Raw genomic sequence first — 19,488 nt, 5'->3', positions numbered from 1 at the left:
CCACTAATATTGCTCAAAGTTTGACCAAAAAGGCACACATTCAAATTAAAACTGTATTTTTTTTTTTTTTAAATCCAAGCCAATATGTGTATAACCAGCTGAGAGAAAAGGGAACATACAGTTACAGATTTGCTCAAAAGACACATTTTTCAGAGCTTAGCGTGCTTGCTTCAATTGTGTACTAACAAATTACTGTTAAATTATCTGCTCTGGACAGCGACAGGGGCTGCGAATGGCCTATCTATGACGGATGTGCATGCAGAAGCGAGTTTACTGTACACGTTTCAGAAGTCAGGAGTCGATTTTAGAGTTTCACAACTGTACAAACAAAGAAAAAAAAAAAAAGGCCTAAACTGCAATAGGCTAACATAGGAACACTGTATTGGACAACACGGAGGGTTTCATTGGCTATGGAGGCAACATTCAGTCCAGAGTTAAAGTTGATAAAATTGCCAGGTTCTCACAATTGAGAAGAGAGACAACGTGCACTGGTACAGTACATTTAACAGTCCATGTAATGCGGCTGAGGAGTATTACAGAGACAAAAGTAAGGCCTGGTAAATCTTCAGTAACACGGCGACCGTCTCCCCCCGAGCCACGCCCGGGGCCTCGCCTCGCCTCGCCGCCGTCCCGTCAACACGACCGCGACTCAGAGCCTCCCGGGGTGGGGGGGTGGGGGAGGGCGTTTGGTTGGACTGGCCTGGTGCACCGAACGGGCGGAGTTTCAAAATCCGAGGCTGTCCGGTGGCCCCGAATGCACCGAGCGAGCTCAATCAATCAGGCGACTTAAGATTTTAACACTTCTTGTCATATTTCAGTCAATTTGTAGACTTTCCCTGCGATGGCGCATTAGGGCTGTTGTAGGGGGGGAAAAAAATTATGTGGCCAGGGGGAGGCGAGAGGGGAAAAAAAAAAAAAAAAAACTCTTGGAAATTTACATGAAAAAAAACCCCTCAAAATTTCTGAGATTATATTCACAAATTTACTGAGAGGAAAAAAATAACTGAAAATTCTTAGATTACAGTCACAAATTAACAAGAAAAACAACAGATTTCTCATTTTTAAATTTTCGTTCTACTTACTTATTTTTTAATTTTAATTTTGACCAATTTAATTTGATTTTTTTTTAAAGGAATCGAGAACAAAGGACCAGATTCCTTAAAGACAAGCAACGTGGTTCCTTGACCAAAAAAAAAAAGAGAAAAAAAAGTTTTTTTCTCATTAATTTTCGACTTTAAAATGTCAGAATTTGAGTTTTTTCTCAGTAATTTGTGAGTTTTTTCTCATAAATTCACCACTTTACCACCTGAGTTTTTTTCTCAGAGTATTTCTCCCCCGGCTCTGTAATTTTTTTTCCCTACACTGGCCCTGATACGCCACCATATTTTCCAACATCATAACTGCAACAAATCCGTCCTGCTGAGATACAGTACATACACTGGGGTTTATTAGGCGTCATTGTTAGTATCCATTAAGCAGCAGTTAACATTTTATAGGTGCACTTAAAAAAAAAAAAAAAATGACACTTCTGTACATTGACCAGCGAGAGCGTCTCAAAGGATGTAAATTTACAGTGCTTCGACATGAAAACCCAAGTTGGATTTCTCAGAGTATTTATTGCTAACGTCCAAAGACCAAACATACTCTTTCATATGCTTTTTTTGTTCTCCCAATAGGAATTTCCCCAAATGCTGGCACTTCACAATTTGTCAATCAACATTGTCATTGCTTTTTTTTTATTTTTTTTTATTCCTTGTTCATAGCATCTAAATCTTCAGATTGTCTCTGTTCGATTAAAGTATTGCCCATTTGCCTTCTTGGAAGCGTAAGCACAACAATTCACATTGAAAGGTCAGAAACTCTCTTTAGAGTGATTTACATTCAATTTAGGAGTGATAAGGATACAGGAGTTTCTTTCCAAAACACTAAATTAAACTGTTATTTAAAAGAAAAAAAAAAATACTGTAAACAACTGCCTGTCAGCATTAAAAATGTGCACTTGAAATAATTTATAAATTGTTAGATCACTAACAACATTGTCATCAATTAAGATTTGATGTCTTTTTTTTTTTTTTTTTTGAGAAACTGGCTGACCTTTTGATTTTTCATTGTCAATGTAACACAAATATTACAGTATTTTGGACATACTGTATAGTATTTTGGAATGAAACTCAACAAATCACAGTAGTCTTTACTCGACAGCTTGTGAATGCCCAAGCCTTTAAGACAGCAGACGTTCCCACCGATACACTCCCCGTTTCCACAGAGCTGGGCCTTTTCACTTCAATCCCTCGGAAAACGGCAACTCAGTATATCACTGCTAAAAAAAACAAACAAAACAAAACTAATTTCAGTGGTTCTTTTTTTTCTTATTAAAGAATTTGCATGGTTATTTCCGTTGAGTTGTGACCTGTGGGCCGTTTGAAACCTGTCAAAAAACCCTTTGTGTGATTTAAAAATATATATAAACGTGAGGGTAGCCATTCGTTCCTTCACCCTTGAGAAACGTTTTTTTTTAAAGATGCATGTTTTTTTATTGAACAACAGCAATATCCTCTGCTGGTAGATGGGCCCAAACAATAAAGTTTTACTTTATTTTATTATAATCATTTTTATTTTCCTTCAACTAAATCATTGGCCAGCCAAATGATCATTAATTTAACTTAACTGAAATCAACTTCAATTACACACTTTTGGCAGGTAACAGCTACTTAATAATGAATGCAAAAGTAGTTGATTCTACTTTTGGACTCACTTTTGATTCTACTAAAATGCTTTACATGTGAAACCCAAGCCCACCTTCTCTAAGTGTATTAACGTTCAGATGGACCCATGAATGTAGCCTTCAAAAACACACTAACTTGCCCAATATGGCACAATACTAATCAAATGCACATCATCCACGACTTTAAGATTGATCCACCAAGATGCAATGAGGCAGTAGTTTAGGTAGGAAACGAAATGTGTGAAATCCACTGTCATTCAAAGCTCTTTACATTCAATATACTATAAGGTATGATGTGTCAAAGCAAAGAAAAAAAAATTCTTCAAAGATTTAAGGTACTACAAACGAACAGAAAGAAGAATACTGGTAGCCACATGGAAGGGGTGGGTTCCTCCACCGTTGAGGAATGCAGCCGTCAAGGTGGGAGGGAAATGTAACGGGAAGATCTACGAAGCAGACAGAGAGAGAGGCACACTGCGGTTTCTCTCTGCATGGTCCTCGTCAGGCGTTTACACATCGTCCAGGATCACCTCAACGTCCAAACTCACCTCGGTTCCTTCAGATGTCGACGGAAGCAGATTTTCAAAGTCCTGATGCTATGATTACTATGAAAACTGAAGACGGGGAAGCATGGAGGAACTCGGAGAAAGACGATGTTTCAGGACCAGGGCCTTTCCGACTTTTCCGAAACATCTCACGTTTCCAAGGTCACCTCAGTTCCTCAGACCAACAGAAGATAGTCTTTTACTACGGTGACTTTGCAAACTGAGGGCAGTCGTGGGATGGGACGTCTGTTTCAGGAAGAGGCCCTGGCTTCTCAGAAACACCTCAGAGTCCAAGATCATCGATGGAAGGAGACGGTCTTCATGCTATCATGACTGTGACAGAGTGGGGTCGAGGTGTGGAGGAAAGCGAAGACAACATCGTCTCAGACGTGGCCTGGTTTGTCGAAAACATCTCAGCTGCCAGAATCACCTAAGATCCCAAAACTGTTCAAGGTAACTTTAGTTCCAAATTGAAATTGAAGACGATGGTCTACTTGCTATCTCGTTTTGGAAACTGAGAATTAAGGCGGGTGGGGTTAAGAGGGTAGCCATGATAGCCATGATGACCTCAACTCCATCATCAACCGGTGGAATGAAACGCTCTTTTTATTGTGATGACTTTGAAAACCGAGGGTGGTGGCGGTGGTATAAGGGGGGCTAGCAGGAGAATTTTTCATTTTCAGGTGCAGGGCCTGATCTCACAAAAACATTTCAAAAAGCTATGATCCCATCAGTTCATCGAGACGATCTCAGATCCATCATCAGCCAGTGGAATGAAATGGTGTTTTTGCGTTATGGCGACGGCGCACATAACACCTAGTAGGAGGAGATGTCGGAGGAGGAGCTGCTGTTGCTGGTGGAGGTCTGGGCCCTCTTGATGTACAGGTTGAGGAGCTTCATCTGTGGGAGGGACAGCAGGGTGTTAGCCAACCTGTCCTCGCTAGAGCTAAATATCAGCCGCAGCAGAGCATTAATATGACTGACTCTTAAAACATTTCACATTCATAATTTCTACATTATAGGAGGACCACAACTTTTTTTTCCCACTGGAATTGAAGATTTCAACCTCGATAAAATTACCATTGACTATAGTAGGCGGTATCACCCGGTATCACCCTCTAACTTCAATCTGGAATTGAGCTAGACCGAATTCATTTTCTACACTTTTACATTGCAGGAACCTTCTTGAAATAGTCCAGTAGGTTATATGGCAGATAAATCTAATTCCAGTTGATGATGGAGAAAATCAGATGTCATCAAAAATCATTCCCAGCAATTAAAATGTCCTTCAAATGCCACATAAAACAATGTGACACTCAGTCGAGTCTCCTGCTAAACATACTGTACATCATTTGTTTTTAAAATTAAATATGTGACCAAATGATATTAATTACCCGCAACCCTTGTGAGAATAAGCGGTTTTGAAGATGAATGAATGAATGAATGATACTAATTAATCAAAAACTAATTTGAAAAAATACATCACCATACCTAAATAATAAAATACTAAGCTACTACTTGCTCCCCAAGACCTGTCTGGTGCTGCCTTTGCAACCATTTTCTTTTTTCTTACCACGGTGATGTTTAAATTCAGCTGAAAAAAATCAGTCACTAATCAAGCTTGGTTGAAATGGGATACTGATTCCGATAAGGAAATACTGCTAGCAGGAAGTGAAGAGAAAAGGCTGGGCAGACAGTCTTTTACGTGTGCTGCATTCAGGGGCTGTACCTTGCTGCCTGTGAGCTGGACCAGGTAGGGTTTGAGCTCCTCTCCGATCACAGAGTAGATGGCCACCAGGCAGAAGACACTGGCCTTCCTCACACTGCTCTCTGTGTTGTCGTATCCCTGGAACAGCAAACAACAACATCGTGTGTCATGCTGCCTGAAGGCAAACCGTGATCAGAAGTCTTCATCATAATAGATCAATTTGTAGAAGTGTAAGTAGTTGTCATCCTCCTGTTACCTGCAGAAGTCCAGGTATGATGTCAGGTAGCAGCTGATGGAGGGAGTCCTTGGCGATGCGCTCGATGGCCCTCGTCTGCATCTTGATGGCGGCCAGGTTGATGGGATAGTCGGCCGTCTGCACGATGGGGCAGAGCACCTTGATGCACTGCTCCGGGTGGATGGACCCCGCCAGCGTGGAGGCCGCCTCCTCCGCCGCCCGCACCACCTTCAAACAGGGGAAAACAGAGTGAGACTGTGCACTAAACTTAAAATACAGAATTTGTATTTCCAAATCACAAGAACTTTTTTGTCTTAATCACTGTGTCCTCTTGTCGCTAAGAAGTTGCATATAATTTAAGGTTTGAAATGGAGTATGTATAAATGTGCATAAAAACAACTGACATCCCTGCATCCCACACACATGGTGAATCTAATTAGGGACTTTTACCACCGAAGTCTTCCAGGGATCATTATTATTATTATTATAGAGCTGTTTTTCTGGGAATCTGTGCAGTGACTCTGCCTTGTTTAGTCCTCACCTCCTTGTGCGAGTCTTTGTGGGCCTCCAGGGTCTTCATGATGGTGAGCTCAGCGTAGTTCTTGAAGCGGGCGGGCTGGTTCCTCAGGATCTCCTTCAGCACTCGCAGGGCCAGAGCCCGGATGGTGTGCTGAGAAGGAGTCAAGTCAAACTTATTTACAGCGCACTTTCATCTACACAAGTACGTTCCTCACATTAAAGAGAATAAAGAACACAAACTGAGACAAAAATCGAATACAAACAAATAAAAATCAATCAAATCCTGTATTTTTTGGCACTAGCACCTTTTCTTGCTAGAAAATGAAAATTATGTGTTGTGCATTCCTAACTGTACTGAGAAAGCTAATTTTTAATGCTTAGAGGTTTAAAACATTAACTTTTATTTCAAATGTTGTGTTTTTATTTCCAGTGGTGGACAGAGGGGCTCGTGTGCTGCTTACATCTTTGTCTCCCAGCGTCTCCAGCAGCAGCAGCAGCATGGTCTTGAAGTGCTCCTCCCAGACGACCAGGCTGTCCTCTCTGGCCACCTTCAGCAGCTCCAGCAGGGCCGCACGTCGCTCCTCGGCCCCCCGCTCCCCAGCCTGGCCCTGGGACAGCTCCTTCAGCAGCTCCCCGACCAGCTCCAGCTGCTCGGCGGGGCCTGCTGCAGGGGGACGACATGCACAAAGGTCATTTAGTAAAAGCACATACGAGTCTCTGGTTGGATGGTCTGACAAGAACTTGCAACTAGCCTCCATAACCTCACAAAGAAGTTAACACAGATCTACCTTACATCTACATTAAGATACTCTGATGGATTTAACATTTTTTGCATGATTACTTGTGAAGAAATACTTGTATTGTATTTATGGGCTTCCTTCCGTGCACCAGTGTCCATATTCCAGGTGTTGATATTTTGCTCTTTTAACCCTCAAGACAAGTTTCAGAAGTTTCTGTTGTTTATGTTTTTGGAGTTGCCCTGTCAGTCATCATCTTTGTCATAAGTTTATTATTCATTAAACTTGCAGATGTGCTTTTGGACATGCTGGACATCTTTCTTAAATGTTTTAGATTTTCTTTTGGTCTAAGTTTCAGTGAGACAACAACACGTTTTTACCAGGGAAGCTCTTGGGGTTCAGGATCTTGTTTTCGACGCATTCTTGTCGGCGACCTGCAGAGTCAGCGGACAGAGAGAGAAAGCACTTCAACCAAAACGTACTCATGCATGTTTCTCTACATTGTGCCCACTGCTGAGTTTTCTGACTTGTTATCACTCGACTGACAAAAGTGACAAATAAGTTGTGAACGTTCGACATGATGTGCACGGTTGTCGTTTGCATAACGTCCCTCAGGACGCTAAATGGCATCATCAACTGGTAAATCAACCATGTCTTCACTGATAAACTGAATCTGCCATAACCAAACCTCAGGTATTTTAACTAAAGGTGAGTAGCTGCATACAAACCTGGCTTGAATATTACTGTTACTGTTATCATCAGGTTGCAAGAAAATTGCCGCACAAGGAAAATGTGAGTCTCATTGCTCTTTAGGGAGAACTGTGTTGTGTTTAGGAGTAACGATGTAATCTGAACTACAGAAAACAACTCCAAACTGCAAGGTTTTACGGGTAAAAGGAGACGGGTTGTTGACATCTGATAGCCGGCGTGCTTGGAAAGCTTTGTAAAGCAAAACGAGTGCAAGCCACAGACTGGACTAATGCTCACATTCACGTATTTCTACATGTTTGGATTTACTTGCAGCTGGTGAGTGTGAATCTAAATGTATCAACGTCAAATCTGGTGATCAATCTTACAAAATCTTGCTCAAAAATGTCTTACTTCATCATCAATGTCAACATCAATTAAGAGTTAATTACCGTCTCGGAGCTGCTCCACGGCGTCTTCATACAGCACCTCCTTCAGCGCAGCTTTGTCCAGGGCGCTGATGCTGTCTGTGTAGTTGTACGGGTTGTAGTCCCGGAAGCGCGGGCCGGAGAAGGAGCGCGGCGAAGGCGTGTTCAGCAGCGAGGTCTTGTTGTCCAGAGCCGTCCGTCCCCCTTCCACCACATCGCCGCCGAGCCGAGGATCCGAGTCTGACGACGCCCCGACTCCCGCCTGAGGAAAGACCGAGAATGTTTCCCTCAAGGAATGCAATGGATTGAAATTAACGTGTTCGTCCCAGCCCATTTTGTTAATGATGAGTTAGTAATGAGCTCTGTAAGACATTTTTATACCATGTGAATTATTCAAATCATGCCCTCTGGCAGGCATAGAAGCCACTGGGAGGCAAAACAAATCTCTTAAATCACAGCTTCCCTCCTCCAAGCTGTAAAATCACTCATTTTTTAGCACCATAATAAAATATATCAGTAAAATACACATTATACAAACTGATTAGCGGGAAAAGAGGCAACAATTAACAGCAATCCTGATGCAAACATGCTAAATGGCTCTTCTCCGCTGAGCATCTGATGTAATTTGTTCTTAGTAGTCCAATACGCTTGGGGTTTTAATTGTTTTGCTGTTGTGATGAGACACTGCTTTTATAAATCCCTTGGGGCTTTTTTATTTCACCTTCAGTTTTATGCCATTTCTTGTGTGTTTCCTAGTGTTTTATCATTTCTATGTACAAACAAACAAAGCCTAGAATTGCCTCTCGGTTTTGAGGTTAAATGCAATTTGGTCTTGGTGGCCCGACTGTTTACAGTTTGATTTCCTCTTCCTTTTTGGGAATGATATTCATTTTCAACTTTATCTTGATTTTTTCTATGACCTTTTGAGGTGCATTTTGTTTAGTTTCACCTGCAGAGTAAGTATTTATATTTTTTTTTGGCTGTTTTAAAGGGATTCATTATTTAGACATGCCAGTAAACTACACACAGACCACAGCTGCTCCTCACCATGGCCTCCCTCTTGCCGTCCCGTCGCAGCGGGTCCATCAGGTCCTCTTGGCTGCGGAAGCTGAAGTTCTGGATGGCCTCGGTGACGCCGCGCAGGGAGCTGTAGATCTCCTCCGAGTTCAGGTTTTCACTGTCATACTCCAGCAGGCTTCAGCATACGGAGAGAAACCAGCTTGTCAAACAGAATATAACCATCGCCGCTGGCACATCGGAGCCAGATGTGCTCGAGCAACTCAATAAACGGGGGTTCATCGGGGACTTTTGAGATCCAGAGGGACACAGTATGTTCCTTGACATTTTGCACTTGAAAAACCCTTGCTGTGGGGTTCTTTGAAGAAACCTCATATCTAGAGTAAGTTTGTGCTACAGCCGGGTCTTTATGAATGAGTTCCTCTTGGGTTCCCCTGTGGTTTCAATCTGAGGAGCCCCTTGTGGTTCCTCAAACCACTCTTACTCTTTTGAGGGTAGAACAGGAGTGCTGATCCAAGGTCACTATGGGCTTCCTACCTATCATTTGACTTCATCAATGATCCTGATCAGCACTGCTTTTCTCGGAAGACGCTTGTGAAAAGATGACCTCGGACACTTTCCAAGCCATGGACCAACCCTAATCCTCAGATGAATGTTTTTTTTTTTTTTTAACCTTCTCATTGATTCATTGGTTACATTGAAGTAAACAAATGGAAGGAGGAAAATGTTGCATTGTACCTTTCTCAGAATTAATAGATAATTACATGCATTTGGAGATTAGTTGATGGAACCTCAGACTGGGGAACATATGAGGGCCACTGTATGAGAAGTTGGGAAACGTCTATATCATAATACAAGAAATGACAGCGGATCAATAACAAAATTTTAAAAACTGTTTCTTGGAACTGCTGTTTATTTGCATACTCAAAGTAACGGTGAGCAAAGTGTTTCAACTTGTCAAAAAAATAAAGGTCTCAGATAAAAGTAGGTGTTGTCCATGACTGGGAAAGAAGCGACACCAGAAAACCACACACACGACTTTGTGCCTGCAGTCCACCTTCTCTACGGAGGACGGTGCACCACGATGGGATTACCATACAGTGCAGTGCCGTGCACGTGCAAAGCCGTGCATGTTGACAAACGGACGCAGGGGATTTGAAGACAAACAGGTGACTCAAGCACATAAACACCTACTGTACAGTTCCTCAGTTGAAGGCTTTATATTTCAGCGACAAAAACAGACAAATAAAAACAACAGAAGGCAAATTAATGTACAACAATTTGAGCAGATGAAAGCACAAATTGCCTCGACAAAGCAAAAAAAAAAAAAAAAAAAAAAAAAGTGGCCACAGATATGGAAGACAGTGTGTTAGAGCTTTTAGGGTTTCACAGTACTTCAAGAAAATAAGCCTGAACCAAAGTGAAAATCTACATTTCTAAAAGTCAGTGGGATTTCAAAGGATTCAATTAATAATCACAGAATTTCAAAGAGAAATGAGCAATAAGTTCAAGTGAATTTTTATTTCACATTTATCTTTCCTACTTGTCCTAACACTAATTCAATTTCAGACCTGGACCGAACTTTCCCATCATACTGACCGATTCTCACCAAACATTTATCAGTTGTTTGACTACAGAGCTGCATATGTCTTGTTTGTCTAGACACACAGCTCTCCGGTACAGTCCTAACTCAAACATGACCCTAAATGCATAAAAAGTACATCTTTTTCAAGAAGTAGACGTGAAGAATCAATGATGAAGTGCTAAAGAAATGGCCAATAAGGTAGAACTGGACAAAAAAAAGGCACGTCTTCAGATATTTTACTTTTTTTACCAACATGCCCTCAACATCAAAAATGATGCAAGTAGCTCTGACGCAAAGCAACGTCATTATATATCTTATTTATTTACAACTGTAACTTAAATCATTTTACAACAAAAACAAATCATACTTAATAATAAGGCTGGTTACTATGATCACACTAATCCACTGTTTATAAAATCCCATGCAATGAAATTTAATGATTTGGTAGCCTGTATTATAAAATCATGCAAATTATGTTTGGAGCTAAAACAAAGTCTCTGCCAGACTGTGTGCAAAGGTTTGTTTCAATACACGAGTGCACATTTGAGAATGATTTAAGAATGTAAGCTTACCATACAAAAAGCTAAAGAGTGCAGTATTTCTATTGTTGGAGTTAAATTATGGAACAATGCTAATATAAATTTAAGAATGTGTAACTCGCTTTTTTTTTTTTTTTCACTTTGGTTTTACTCATTTTTTTTTTATTTCTGAAAGGTAGCTTAAACTGATAATAATGCAGGACAGGCATATATGAGCATTACGCTTCTGCCTGTGTCTTCTCAGTCATTACTTACCTCTCACTCTTAATTACTTTGTTTACAGTAAACTGTCCCGACTGTTGATACTTGTTGCATAACAGATTGTATATTGTATAGACTGTAAATACTTTTATTATATTGTGTGTGATGATTATTACTATTACTACTCTTACTACTACAAAACTTTGGTCAGAATTAATTGGTATGATGGAAAATAACAGAAAAGTATGGTCCAGGTTGAATTATCATTTAACATTATATTTGCTATTTGGTGGGTGTTTCTATATTTTGGCACTGGTGGGCCCATTGATAATGTAATGTTTTTTGCCTTGCACATCTGAGCTATACAGGATCACAACCTTAAAGCCCTGTACTGTGAAACGCGATCAGAGGGAGGTGAAGAAGGAAAAGGGGGTTGGGGTTACCTGGGTGAGTAAGCACGTCGGAGGGCCTTGAGGGAGGAGGAGTGGGAGGGAGGGATGGGGAGAGGAGAGGGGAAGGGCGGAGGAGGATACTTGGAGAGCCCATCGGCACTCCAGCTCCATATCCGACTGTAACAGCCGGGAGGGGCGGAGGGGGAGGAGAAAGTCAGGGGAGAGGGAGGGGAGGAAAGCGGCCCAGAGGGAGAAGATAGAGATGTGAGAAAAGTGGGAAAAAAGAAGAAGCACTATTCTCAATTTGTGTTAGTCATGGTGGGAAATTACCAGCAGCCACCAGCTGGTTAATGTTTTTTTTCTTTTGTAACTTTGTCTACAACACCATCCATTTTGGCAAATAAACCATTAACAGTAAGTTTTCATCGATAAATATTAATTTGGCTGGTTAGTCATTTAAAGTGGCTGGTGACATTTGGAGAATAACTTCGTGAGTTTCACTGGTTTGCAAAAATGTGGCGCTGAAAAGGTAAAGGGAAAGAAAAGAATATTAGCAAAAAATCATTGAAGGCGTTCTCTAAGGTGTAATGTTATTTCCAGTGATTGCAAAGCATGCATGGCACAAAATAAAAAAAAAAAAAAAAAAAAAAAAAAAAAATCAAGGCCTGTAGTCAACAACTTGGAGTTTGTGCAAGGATTAATGTTGTCTTTAAAGTCAGAGTCAATGGGATGAAATATTGGAAGTAATATGAGTTTGCCAATAAAGGGAAAAGTTAAGTTAAGTTTACAAATCCTAAAATTTTCAAAAGAAAGTGAATTCTCCAAAATATGCCAGGGTATCTGCAGAAGTGGCTGGAAAGTAGACAAATTTATCATTGTCAGCCAAATATGTATCTGCTGACTGACTGGTGGTTATTTTCTACTGTGATAATGGTTCCTCAAGAAAAATAACGAAAGATGACAAGGTTTATTACCAATTCAAACGACTGAACTTGAAGCACTAATCAATGTTGAGCTGATCTGCAACTTCTGAGTTAATAGACTGTTAGTTTGGGATTAAAGATGAAGATAGCACATCCATAAATTACCAGTGGTACTGCTTCATTTATCTGACCAAAAAATATTGCTGCCGTGTTTCAGCCTACACCGCCTTCATCAGAGCATGTCAAAACTTTGATTTCAGTGCTACTTTGGTCCAGTATAAGAGACTGACTTTGGTATTTAAGTTGTTCTGCGACCTGAAATTCCATTACAACATCACCTCCATCAGATATACATGCACAGATGGGATATATAGTTAAAAGGACATAGGCTCATCAAACTTCAAGTGTTTTTTTTTTTTTCCTGTTGGTAATGGTGCCATAATTGCATCAAAATTTAAAATCTTAAATTTGGTGCCAAAGTGAGAAATATTGGCATCATGACAACACAAATGAGATCAATCTTTTCTATACCATTTATTTTTGCAGTGCTTGAAAAAATGTTCAAAATGTTTGTGAAGAGGATGGGGAGGAGATGCTAAGACTAAGGATTTAGTCCAATAGAAGACTGGTCTGATATGCAGCTTCATACCAAAACAGAGATTCTCCACAATACCAGAACCTAAAACAAACTTCATCATAGTGAGAGGAAAATGAAGAAAAAGCTGTAGCAACTTTGATATTTTTAGATTCAAGCTGCAGCCCTGGCATTAAGATCCTCTCGGTGTGAGGCGTCCATACCTGGGAGAAAGGCCCCCATGGGAGCAGTTGGTGGGTGACGTCAGCGGGCTGCTGCGACTGCTGGGCTGCCGCGGGGGCGTCCGTCCTGACGAATTACTGGGAGACGCCTGCACATCGCAAAAGACACAGCTGGCTTTAGAGTCAACACCAGAACACACTGAAAAAACATTTAAACTCCTAAAACAAGCTGAATTATATCAAACAACTGCACGTCTGTAGTACTTTTCTCAGTACTAATTACTGAAAAATATAAGTATTCATTTATATAAGATGAAAGTGGATAAAATAGTATGTTTGATGGGTGACTAATATTCTGCTTTTCTCTCAAGGTGAATCCACACTGTCCAATTTTGTCTTAATCTTAATGCTTTACCATACTCTCTGAGTTCTGGGCTCCAACAAAGTTCTGGCATGTCAGAAATTTGAGCCCATATTTGAGCTTCTTGGGGCAAAGTACATTCATTATTATAGAATCACATTTATATTTCCTGGATTGCCTTTGTTTGGCATCAGAGCTCATCGGCCTCGTCATTCAACAAATCAGACAATATGACAGAGGGATGGCTTCAATTCATCTTGACAGGCACAAAATCCAGATTTACTTCTCTCTACAGACACGCTGAGGCAAAAGTGAATGCAAAAGACTGATTTTTGACTGAGGTTTTTATTCCAACCATCCACTGCACTACTTTTTTTTACTGATTTGCTCCTCCTCTCTGGGTGACGGTGAGTTAGTAATCTGCTGTCTTTGGTTAAAACAGAAAACTGCATTCTCTTGCCCCCCCGTGGCAAGCAGCTGAATGCCTCTGTTTGTAGTTCAGTCTGTTATATGCTGCTGGCTCTTACACCTTGCTCTTTGGCACATCAACATCCCTTCTACTGCTAAATTAATATTCAGTGTTAGGATGATGACTTCCCTCATAAAAAGGTGGAGGAAAAGCAAAAGGCAGGCCTGGGTCGGAAACAAACATTTGCTCAAGTCTTTCTCTGAAGAAAACCTCTCCTGACACCTCTCTCTGCATGTGTTGAGACGTGTGAGTGTGTGTGCATGTGTGTGTGTGTGTGTGTGTGTGTGTGTTACCATGCCGCTGTTGGCACTGGTGTTCCTCAGGTGGTTGTGCAGCAGCTTGGTGGTGCCGTCCTGGAAGGTTTTGGGCAGAGCACCAAGCAGCATGGTGAACTCCGGGGTGTTGAGCTCAAACAGGGCGATGAGCACCACCTGGGCTGCCTGCGCTCACACACACACACACACACACACACACACACACACACACACACACAGGAGCAATACATGTCAGTTAAAAAGTCAGTATGTAAAAAAGCGCTGACATGGTTTCTGCTGGTGCTCTCAGATGATCAAATGCCCGTTTGAAGAACTGCTTACTTTTGCAAATGTTAATATTTTTTATCGCATGGCACTCACCACTCTTAGCACTAAAGACATACTGACACAACACACACCACAACATGTCTGTTAAGCAGAAGATCAAATCAAAGAGAAACAAACATTAAAAAAATCCAAGTGGAGACACAGCCTCAGTGTTAAGGAGCGGTCAGTCAGGTCAAGGTTCATACACAAACATTAAATAAAGTATTGTAAAAATGGTACAAATCATGCACAGCCCTGCTGGAAAAGAAACAGCGTTATGTTTTGGATCAGCTGGCACAGTTAGTCCCCGAGTTAAAACTGACAAAACTTCATGCACATGCATTTTGTCCTCAGGCCCATTACAGCAACACTTACAGTACAGTTCATTTTCACAATTTTACCAGTCATCTAGATTATCTGAATGGAAGAGGGCCTCCATAATAGCTGGTACAAGCTAATAAGTTACAGTCAAAATCTACCGGTAACAAACTGGTGTTGATGTGTTTCCCGCATTGCCGCCACAAACAGAAGCTGAAATTGAAGCTGTAGCACAGACTGTTAGCAAAATGTAGCTCTGCATTAGATTATTTATATTAAAAACAACACATCATGTATGAGCAGTTAGGCTTTGAAGGCATTCATATAACCGGTGAGTTGTCGAGTCATTCAGAAATAACGTCTCCAGAGGGAAAGTTGATCCCTGCATGTTTGTCAGGGGTCAAGCTGGGTTAGAGGCAGTTATATTTAAGGCTTGGGGTCATGCCACTTTATTGCACAGTCTACCTGCTTGCACCTCTCCTCCAGGTTGCCCTCTCCAGGCAGAGAGGCCACGGTGCTGGGTCGGCCTGAGAAATCCTCCCCTGACCAGTTATGGAGGGTCTGGGAGTTTGGGTTTGAGAAACCAAAATGTGACATGAAAACAAAAATGCAAACGAAGGAGAGCACGACGAAAAAGCTTAAACTAAATGAAAATTAAACGACAACTAACAAACGAATGAAAAAAAGGAGTAACAAACTTCAGCAAAACTGGCTGTGGCTCCGGCTGACGCCACAGATAAGGACGGTTACAGTTGGCACCCCAGCAGCTGAACCCCCACCTACCTTGCGGACATCGGAGCTCTTCGGCTCGGTGGTCCAGGTGATGATGCGGGACACGGCGAGGCGCGTCTCGCTGGAGTTGACAAAGTCGGCCGGGTCCATCTGCCGAGCCAAGGCCTCGATGTAGCGCAGGATGGCCACCTTCACCTTGAGGTTGGGCGTCTGCGTCTGATCCACGATGAAGCGCATCAGGATGTTGAACTGCTGCTCAAACGGGAAGGACTCCCTGCAGAGAGAAACGCAGACTTATTATTTAATTATTTGTACACTGAAAAGACAGAGTAACGATATGTTATAATTTTGATGGACAAGTTTCATTGTTGCTCCCAACCTGGTGACGTCCAGGGCCTTCTGGACTTTGGCCTGGACGGAGCCCAGCAGGTCAGCCCCCATCTTCTTCAGCAGCTGAGTGAGCAGGACGAACAGCCAGTCCTGCAGGTCTTCCCTGTGGAGCGTGATGAAGTCCACCAGAGTCTCCAGGAACATGCTGAAGACCTGAGAGAGGAGTGAGGGAAGGGAGGAAAAAATGAAAGGAAGGAGGAAGGAATGACAGACAAAAAACGAAGACAAAAAGGGGAGATAAAGTACAGAAAGAAACAAATAAATAGATAAAAAGAAAGCAAGAAAGAATAAGAAAGAAAAAGTACAAAGGAAGCACAATAAAGAAAGACAGACAGAAATCCGGTGTGTTGTTAAACGGCTGCTGGGTGTCGAAACACACTGGGAGTTGAAATCTGACAGCAGTCAGGTTTCAGATTGGTGGGATCAAAAGACTAAACACTTACTCTCTGGTGTTAAAGAGTCCACAGCAACGAGGAGGCATGCAATAAAAAAAGACACACTGTTAGTTTGTGTTCCATTAGTATTGACATGTGAGCTTTGAATTCAGTGAAACAATCAGGGCAAGAGATTAAACTTTGGCCACCAGCGACAGCGTGTTGTGGTAAATCTGCCTCCTCTGCTTTACCTGCCTTCAGTCTCATTTCTCACTCTCACTGCCGCAGAGGTTTACCAACATGTGGCTGGTGGCCGGGGTTCATCTCCCATCCTGGGGCCAGTCATGCAGCTTCGACTGTGTGTGTGTATATGTGTGTGTGTTTCATGCTGTGTAACACGGTGAGCGCAGGTGGGCTTTACCTTGCTGTGTGGGTCAGCAAACATCCTGGTGAAAATCTCACACAACCTCTTCAGCTCCACACGACTGAGAGAGAGAGAGAGAGAGAGAGAGGGAGAGAGACATCAACTGATTCAAGTCATTCATACACACAGTATCGGTAACTTCCACTTTAAAGCTGTAGTAACTGAATCACAAAAAAAGACCACCGAGGATGAATAAATTGAGGATAAATAATTTAAGAGCCCTTACGATAAATTCAGGTGTGAGGGGTAAACGGTTAAGATTTCATTTTTTAAATGCTTGACATCATGTCTAACAGGAAACAGAAAAAAAGGGGAAAAACTGGGTTGCAATGCTCTATTCAGATCAGTGAGTCCTTTATGTTCATGATTGTCCTGTAAGGTCATAAAGGTCCTTATGGTACATAACTTTGATTAGTGCAAAGCTAGCGGATTCTGAAAGAGGGCGGGGTTTCCACTTACTCCTAACCTGAAGTCCATTCTGTTGGACTTAGTGTAGAAGAAAATAAAACAAAACACAAAGTTCTGCAGACAAAATAAATACAGTGCATAGTAAAGGAATCACTTCAGATTGAAATAAACTGTTTATATTCCACGTTATATGATATCTGGGTAATGAAGGCCTCCAAACTTTAAAAATTCAGGTATTTCCAGGTAGCATCCCTGGTCACTTACCTGAGCATCCTCTGGCTCTTCAGCAGGTTCTGCAGACCCAGCAGCCCCTCCTTGCGCTCTGACCAGTTGGCGCTGGCGCAGTGGTTCAGCACCTCGGCCACGTCCTCCGTCTGACGCAGGTAGTGTGGCGCCATGCCGCCGTTGCGCGAGCTGTACGAGCGCTCCGAGCAGGCGCTGGAGGCGTCGCTGTTGGCGTCGTCGTCCGAGTACATGCCTGGAGACTCAAAGCGCCGCCTCACCGGCCTCCGCTGAGCACGAGGGAAGGAGAGAGATGACGGCAAACAGGTTTTAGGAAAACACTTTGAGCTTGTGCAGGTGAAAAGTTATTATGTGTTACCTAATCACAGCAGTCATGCTTTGAAAACTGAAACCAAGAACTATTAGATCTACCATGCAGCTACTGTACATGTTTGGAAGGAAAACAGCCAGGGGGAGTCATGCAGTTTTTTGATGAGGAGATGTAACATAAATGAAGTCACTCCAACTGGCACATTTTAATTTATTGCAACACGGGGGAGTCTTGACACATGGACGGCTTCAGTCTGATGGGATGATGCACTGAAAAGCCGGGGCAGAATGGGTTTAGTCGTTAGTGAAGTCAGAGGATCGATCCTTCAGAGATCTTCCCCGACCTGCTCACTCTCTCGCCTCACTCTCATCACACTGGATTTGTTGAAATGTCTAAAATGTCAATGAAAATGTTTGATGCACGTGCACGGCATGCAGTTAAAGGGATGGATAGACTCTGTGGCAGGTGAGACTGATGTACCTTACTCCTGGAGTCTCCTAACAGCTGAGATTTACCAAGGCCGAGGAAGAAAGAGCACAGAGCAAATTACACCAGGTTTGTACTGATCGATACACACGGGCGCTGACAAGTCAATATTAAATCCAGTTGAATTATGCCGACAGCAAGGCACCACTACTGTCAATAAACAACGAAAAAACAAATATCTTTTTCCTATTCATACATTCTACAGTACCTTTGAGGGAAAAAAATAACAAATACAGGGCTTATTGTGACTTTCAGGGACTACTGTGTTAAAACTCAATCATAACACAGGTGAAATAAAACTCAAGGACAAAACATTCATATTTGAAGTTTTCGTAGAGGCATTTCCATGCACTAACAGGGTTCCTGCTAGAGCACTTTATTTTAAAATTCAGTTTGTTTCCCACACTTAATTTCCTCAAAGATTTCGGATACCTCCATACAACAGCAAATGTTACAAAATGAAAAGCACAGTAGGCATACAGCTGCATTAACTGGGGAGCTTTATGTACATTGGGGCTGAAGAACATTATTATTATTATTATTATTATTAAATCAGAAGGGGCTCTGTTCTTACCAGGGCATCGGCCACAGCAGCCTCGACCTCGGTGCCGGTGTTGAGGATTCTCATGGCGTTGACGGAGGCGGAGATGCGAGCCTGGTGTGACAGCCGGTCTGAGAGGAAAAAAAACGGAGGAGACACAGGAAAAGGTCAAATCCATCGCTTCAGAGGGAAAAAAAAAGAAAAGAAAAAAGAATGTATAACCGGGATTCATAAGGGACAAAATACCACTGTGCAGACTGGCAGGTGCTGTTTGGTGATGGATGCTTGCAGTGGGATCCAGAAAAAGATAAGAGGACCAGTGTACTCTTCACTTTTAAACAGAAAGGCCTTGCTGATGTTGGAAATGCAAGGAGGCAAGATGCATTAGTCTCTACTGATGTCGATGCTACATGGAGCAGTGCCAGTTTAATAACAGAAATTGTACTTAGAAGTGAAGAGCACCTTGGTTCTTTTTTGCGGATTCAAGCGCAGCAGAGCTTGACATTCATTCTGCTTGGGTCACATGTAAATCTGAACTACTATTAAATAAATGTATTGTATAAAATATATTATTTAACCATTTATCATGAGAAAATCTCCAATTCAGCTACATCATTTTGGATTCTGATTTTTTTTAGGTGTAGGTTCGGCTCAAATTTTGGAAAAAAGATGATGTCGGGGGCCGAGATAATTCTGACAGCAAAGATTTAACCCAAAGCAGCGAGTAAGGATCGCTGTGTTATCCAGACGGCATCGGCATTTAGAGCACATCCAAAGCCAAGCAGAGAGAAAAGCTGGCAGAATCAATTTTTATCTGCAAAATTTCAAACAGAAAATGCAAATTATACAATGAG

General features: G+C 41.9%; 1 protein-coding gene across 7 annotated transcripts in view; it reads right to left on the bottom strand.

Moving 5' to 3' along the window:
* Positions 1 to 1,701: 1,701 nt before the first annotated feature.
* LOC115371294 (CLIP-associating protein 1-B-like) overlaps positions 1,702 to 19,488 on the bottom strand; it is a 65,958-nt gene continuing 48,171 nt past the window's right edge. For 2 of the 7 annotated variants that reach the window (XM_030068558.1, XM_030068585.1), the window contains 18 exons: positions 18,668 to 18,765; positions 18,088 to 18,111; positions 17,319 to 17,566; positions 16,644 to 16,707; positions 16,292 to 16,294; positions 15,838 to 16,001; positions 15,510 to 15,732; positions 15,192 to 15,287; positions 14,121 to 14,267; positions 13,040 to 13,146; positions 8,632 to 8,779; positions 7,609 to 7,846; positions 6,850 to 6,903; positions 6,194 to 6,396; positions 5,755 to 5,883; positions 5,235 to 5,441; positions 5,000 to 5,116; positions 1,702 to 4,170 (listed from right to left, as the gene is read on the bottom strand). In XM_030068558.1, the coding sequence (XP_029924418.1) occupies positions 4,087 to 4,170; positions 5,000 to 5,116; positions 5,235 to 5,441; positions 5,755 to 5,883; positions 6,194 to 6,396; positions 6,850 to 6,903; positions 7,609 to 7,846; positions 8,632 to 8,779; positions 13,040 to 13,146; positions 14,121 to 14,267; positions 15,192 to 15,287; positions 15,510 to 15,732; positions 15,838 to 16,001; positions 16,292 to 16,294; positions 16,644 to 16,707; positions 17,319 to 17,566; positions 18,088 to 18,111; positions 18,668 to 18,765 (2,354 nt within the window). In that variant the 3' untranslated portion in view covers positions 1,702 to 4,086. The remainder of the gene's footprint in view (positions 4,171 to 4,999; positions 5,117 to 5,234; positions 5,442 to 5,754; positions 5,884 to 6,193; positions 6,397 to 6,849; positions 6,904 to 7,608; positions 7,847 to 8,631; positions 8,780 to 13,039; positions 13,147 to 14,120; positions 14,268 to 15,191; positions 15,288 to 15,509; positions 15,733 to 15,837; positions 16,002 to 16,291; positions 16,295 to 16,643; positions 16,708 to 17,318; positions 17,567 to 18,087; positions 18,112 to 18,667; positions 18,766 to 19,488) is intronic. The other 5 variants (XM_030068576.1, XM_030068604.1, XM_030068595.1 and 2 more) reach the window with 3 other exon arrangements.

The sequence above is a fragment of the Myripristis murdjan genome, chromosome 2, assembly GCF_902150065.1.
Source record: "Myripristis murdjan chromosome 2, fMyrMur1.1, whole genome shotgun sequence".
NCBI classification, from domain to species: domain Eukaryota; kingdom Metazoa; phylum Chordata; class Actinopteri; order Holocentriformes; family Holocentridae; genus Myripristis; species Myripristis murdjan.
Note: the sequence above shows the minus strand (reverse complement) of the source record. Positions and strands in the feature narration are given on the sequence as shown.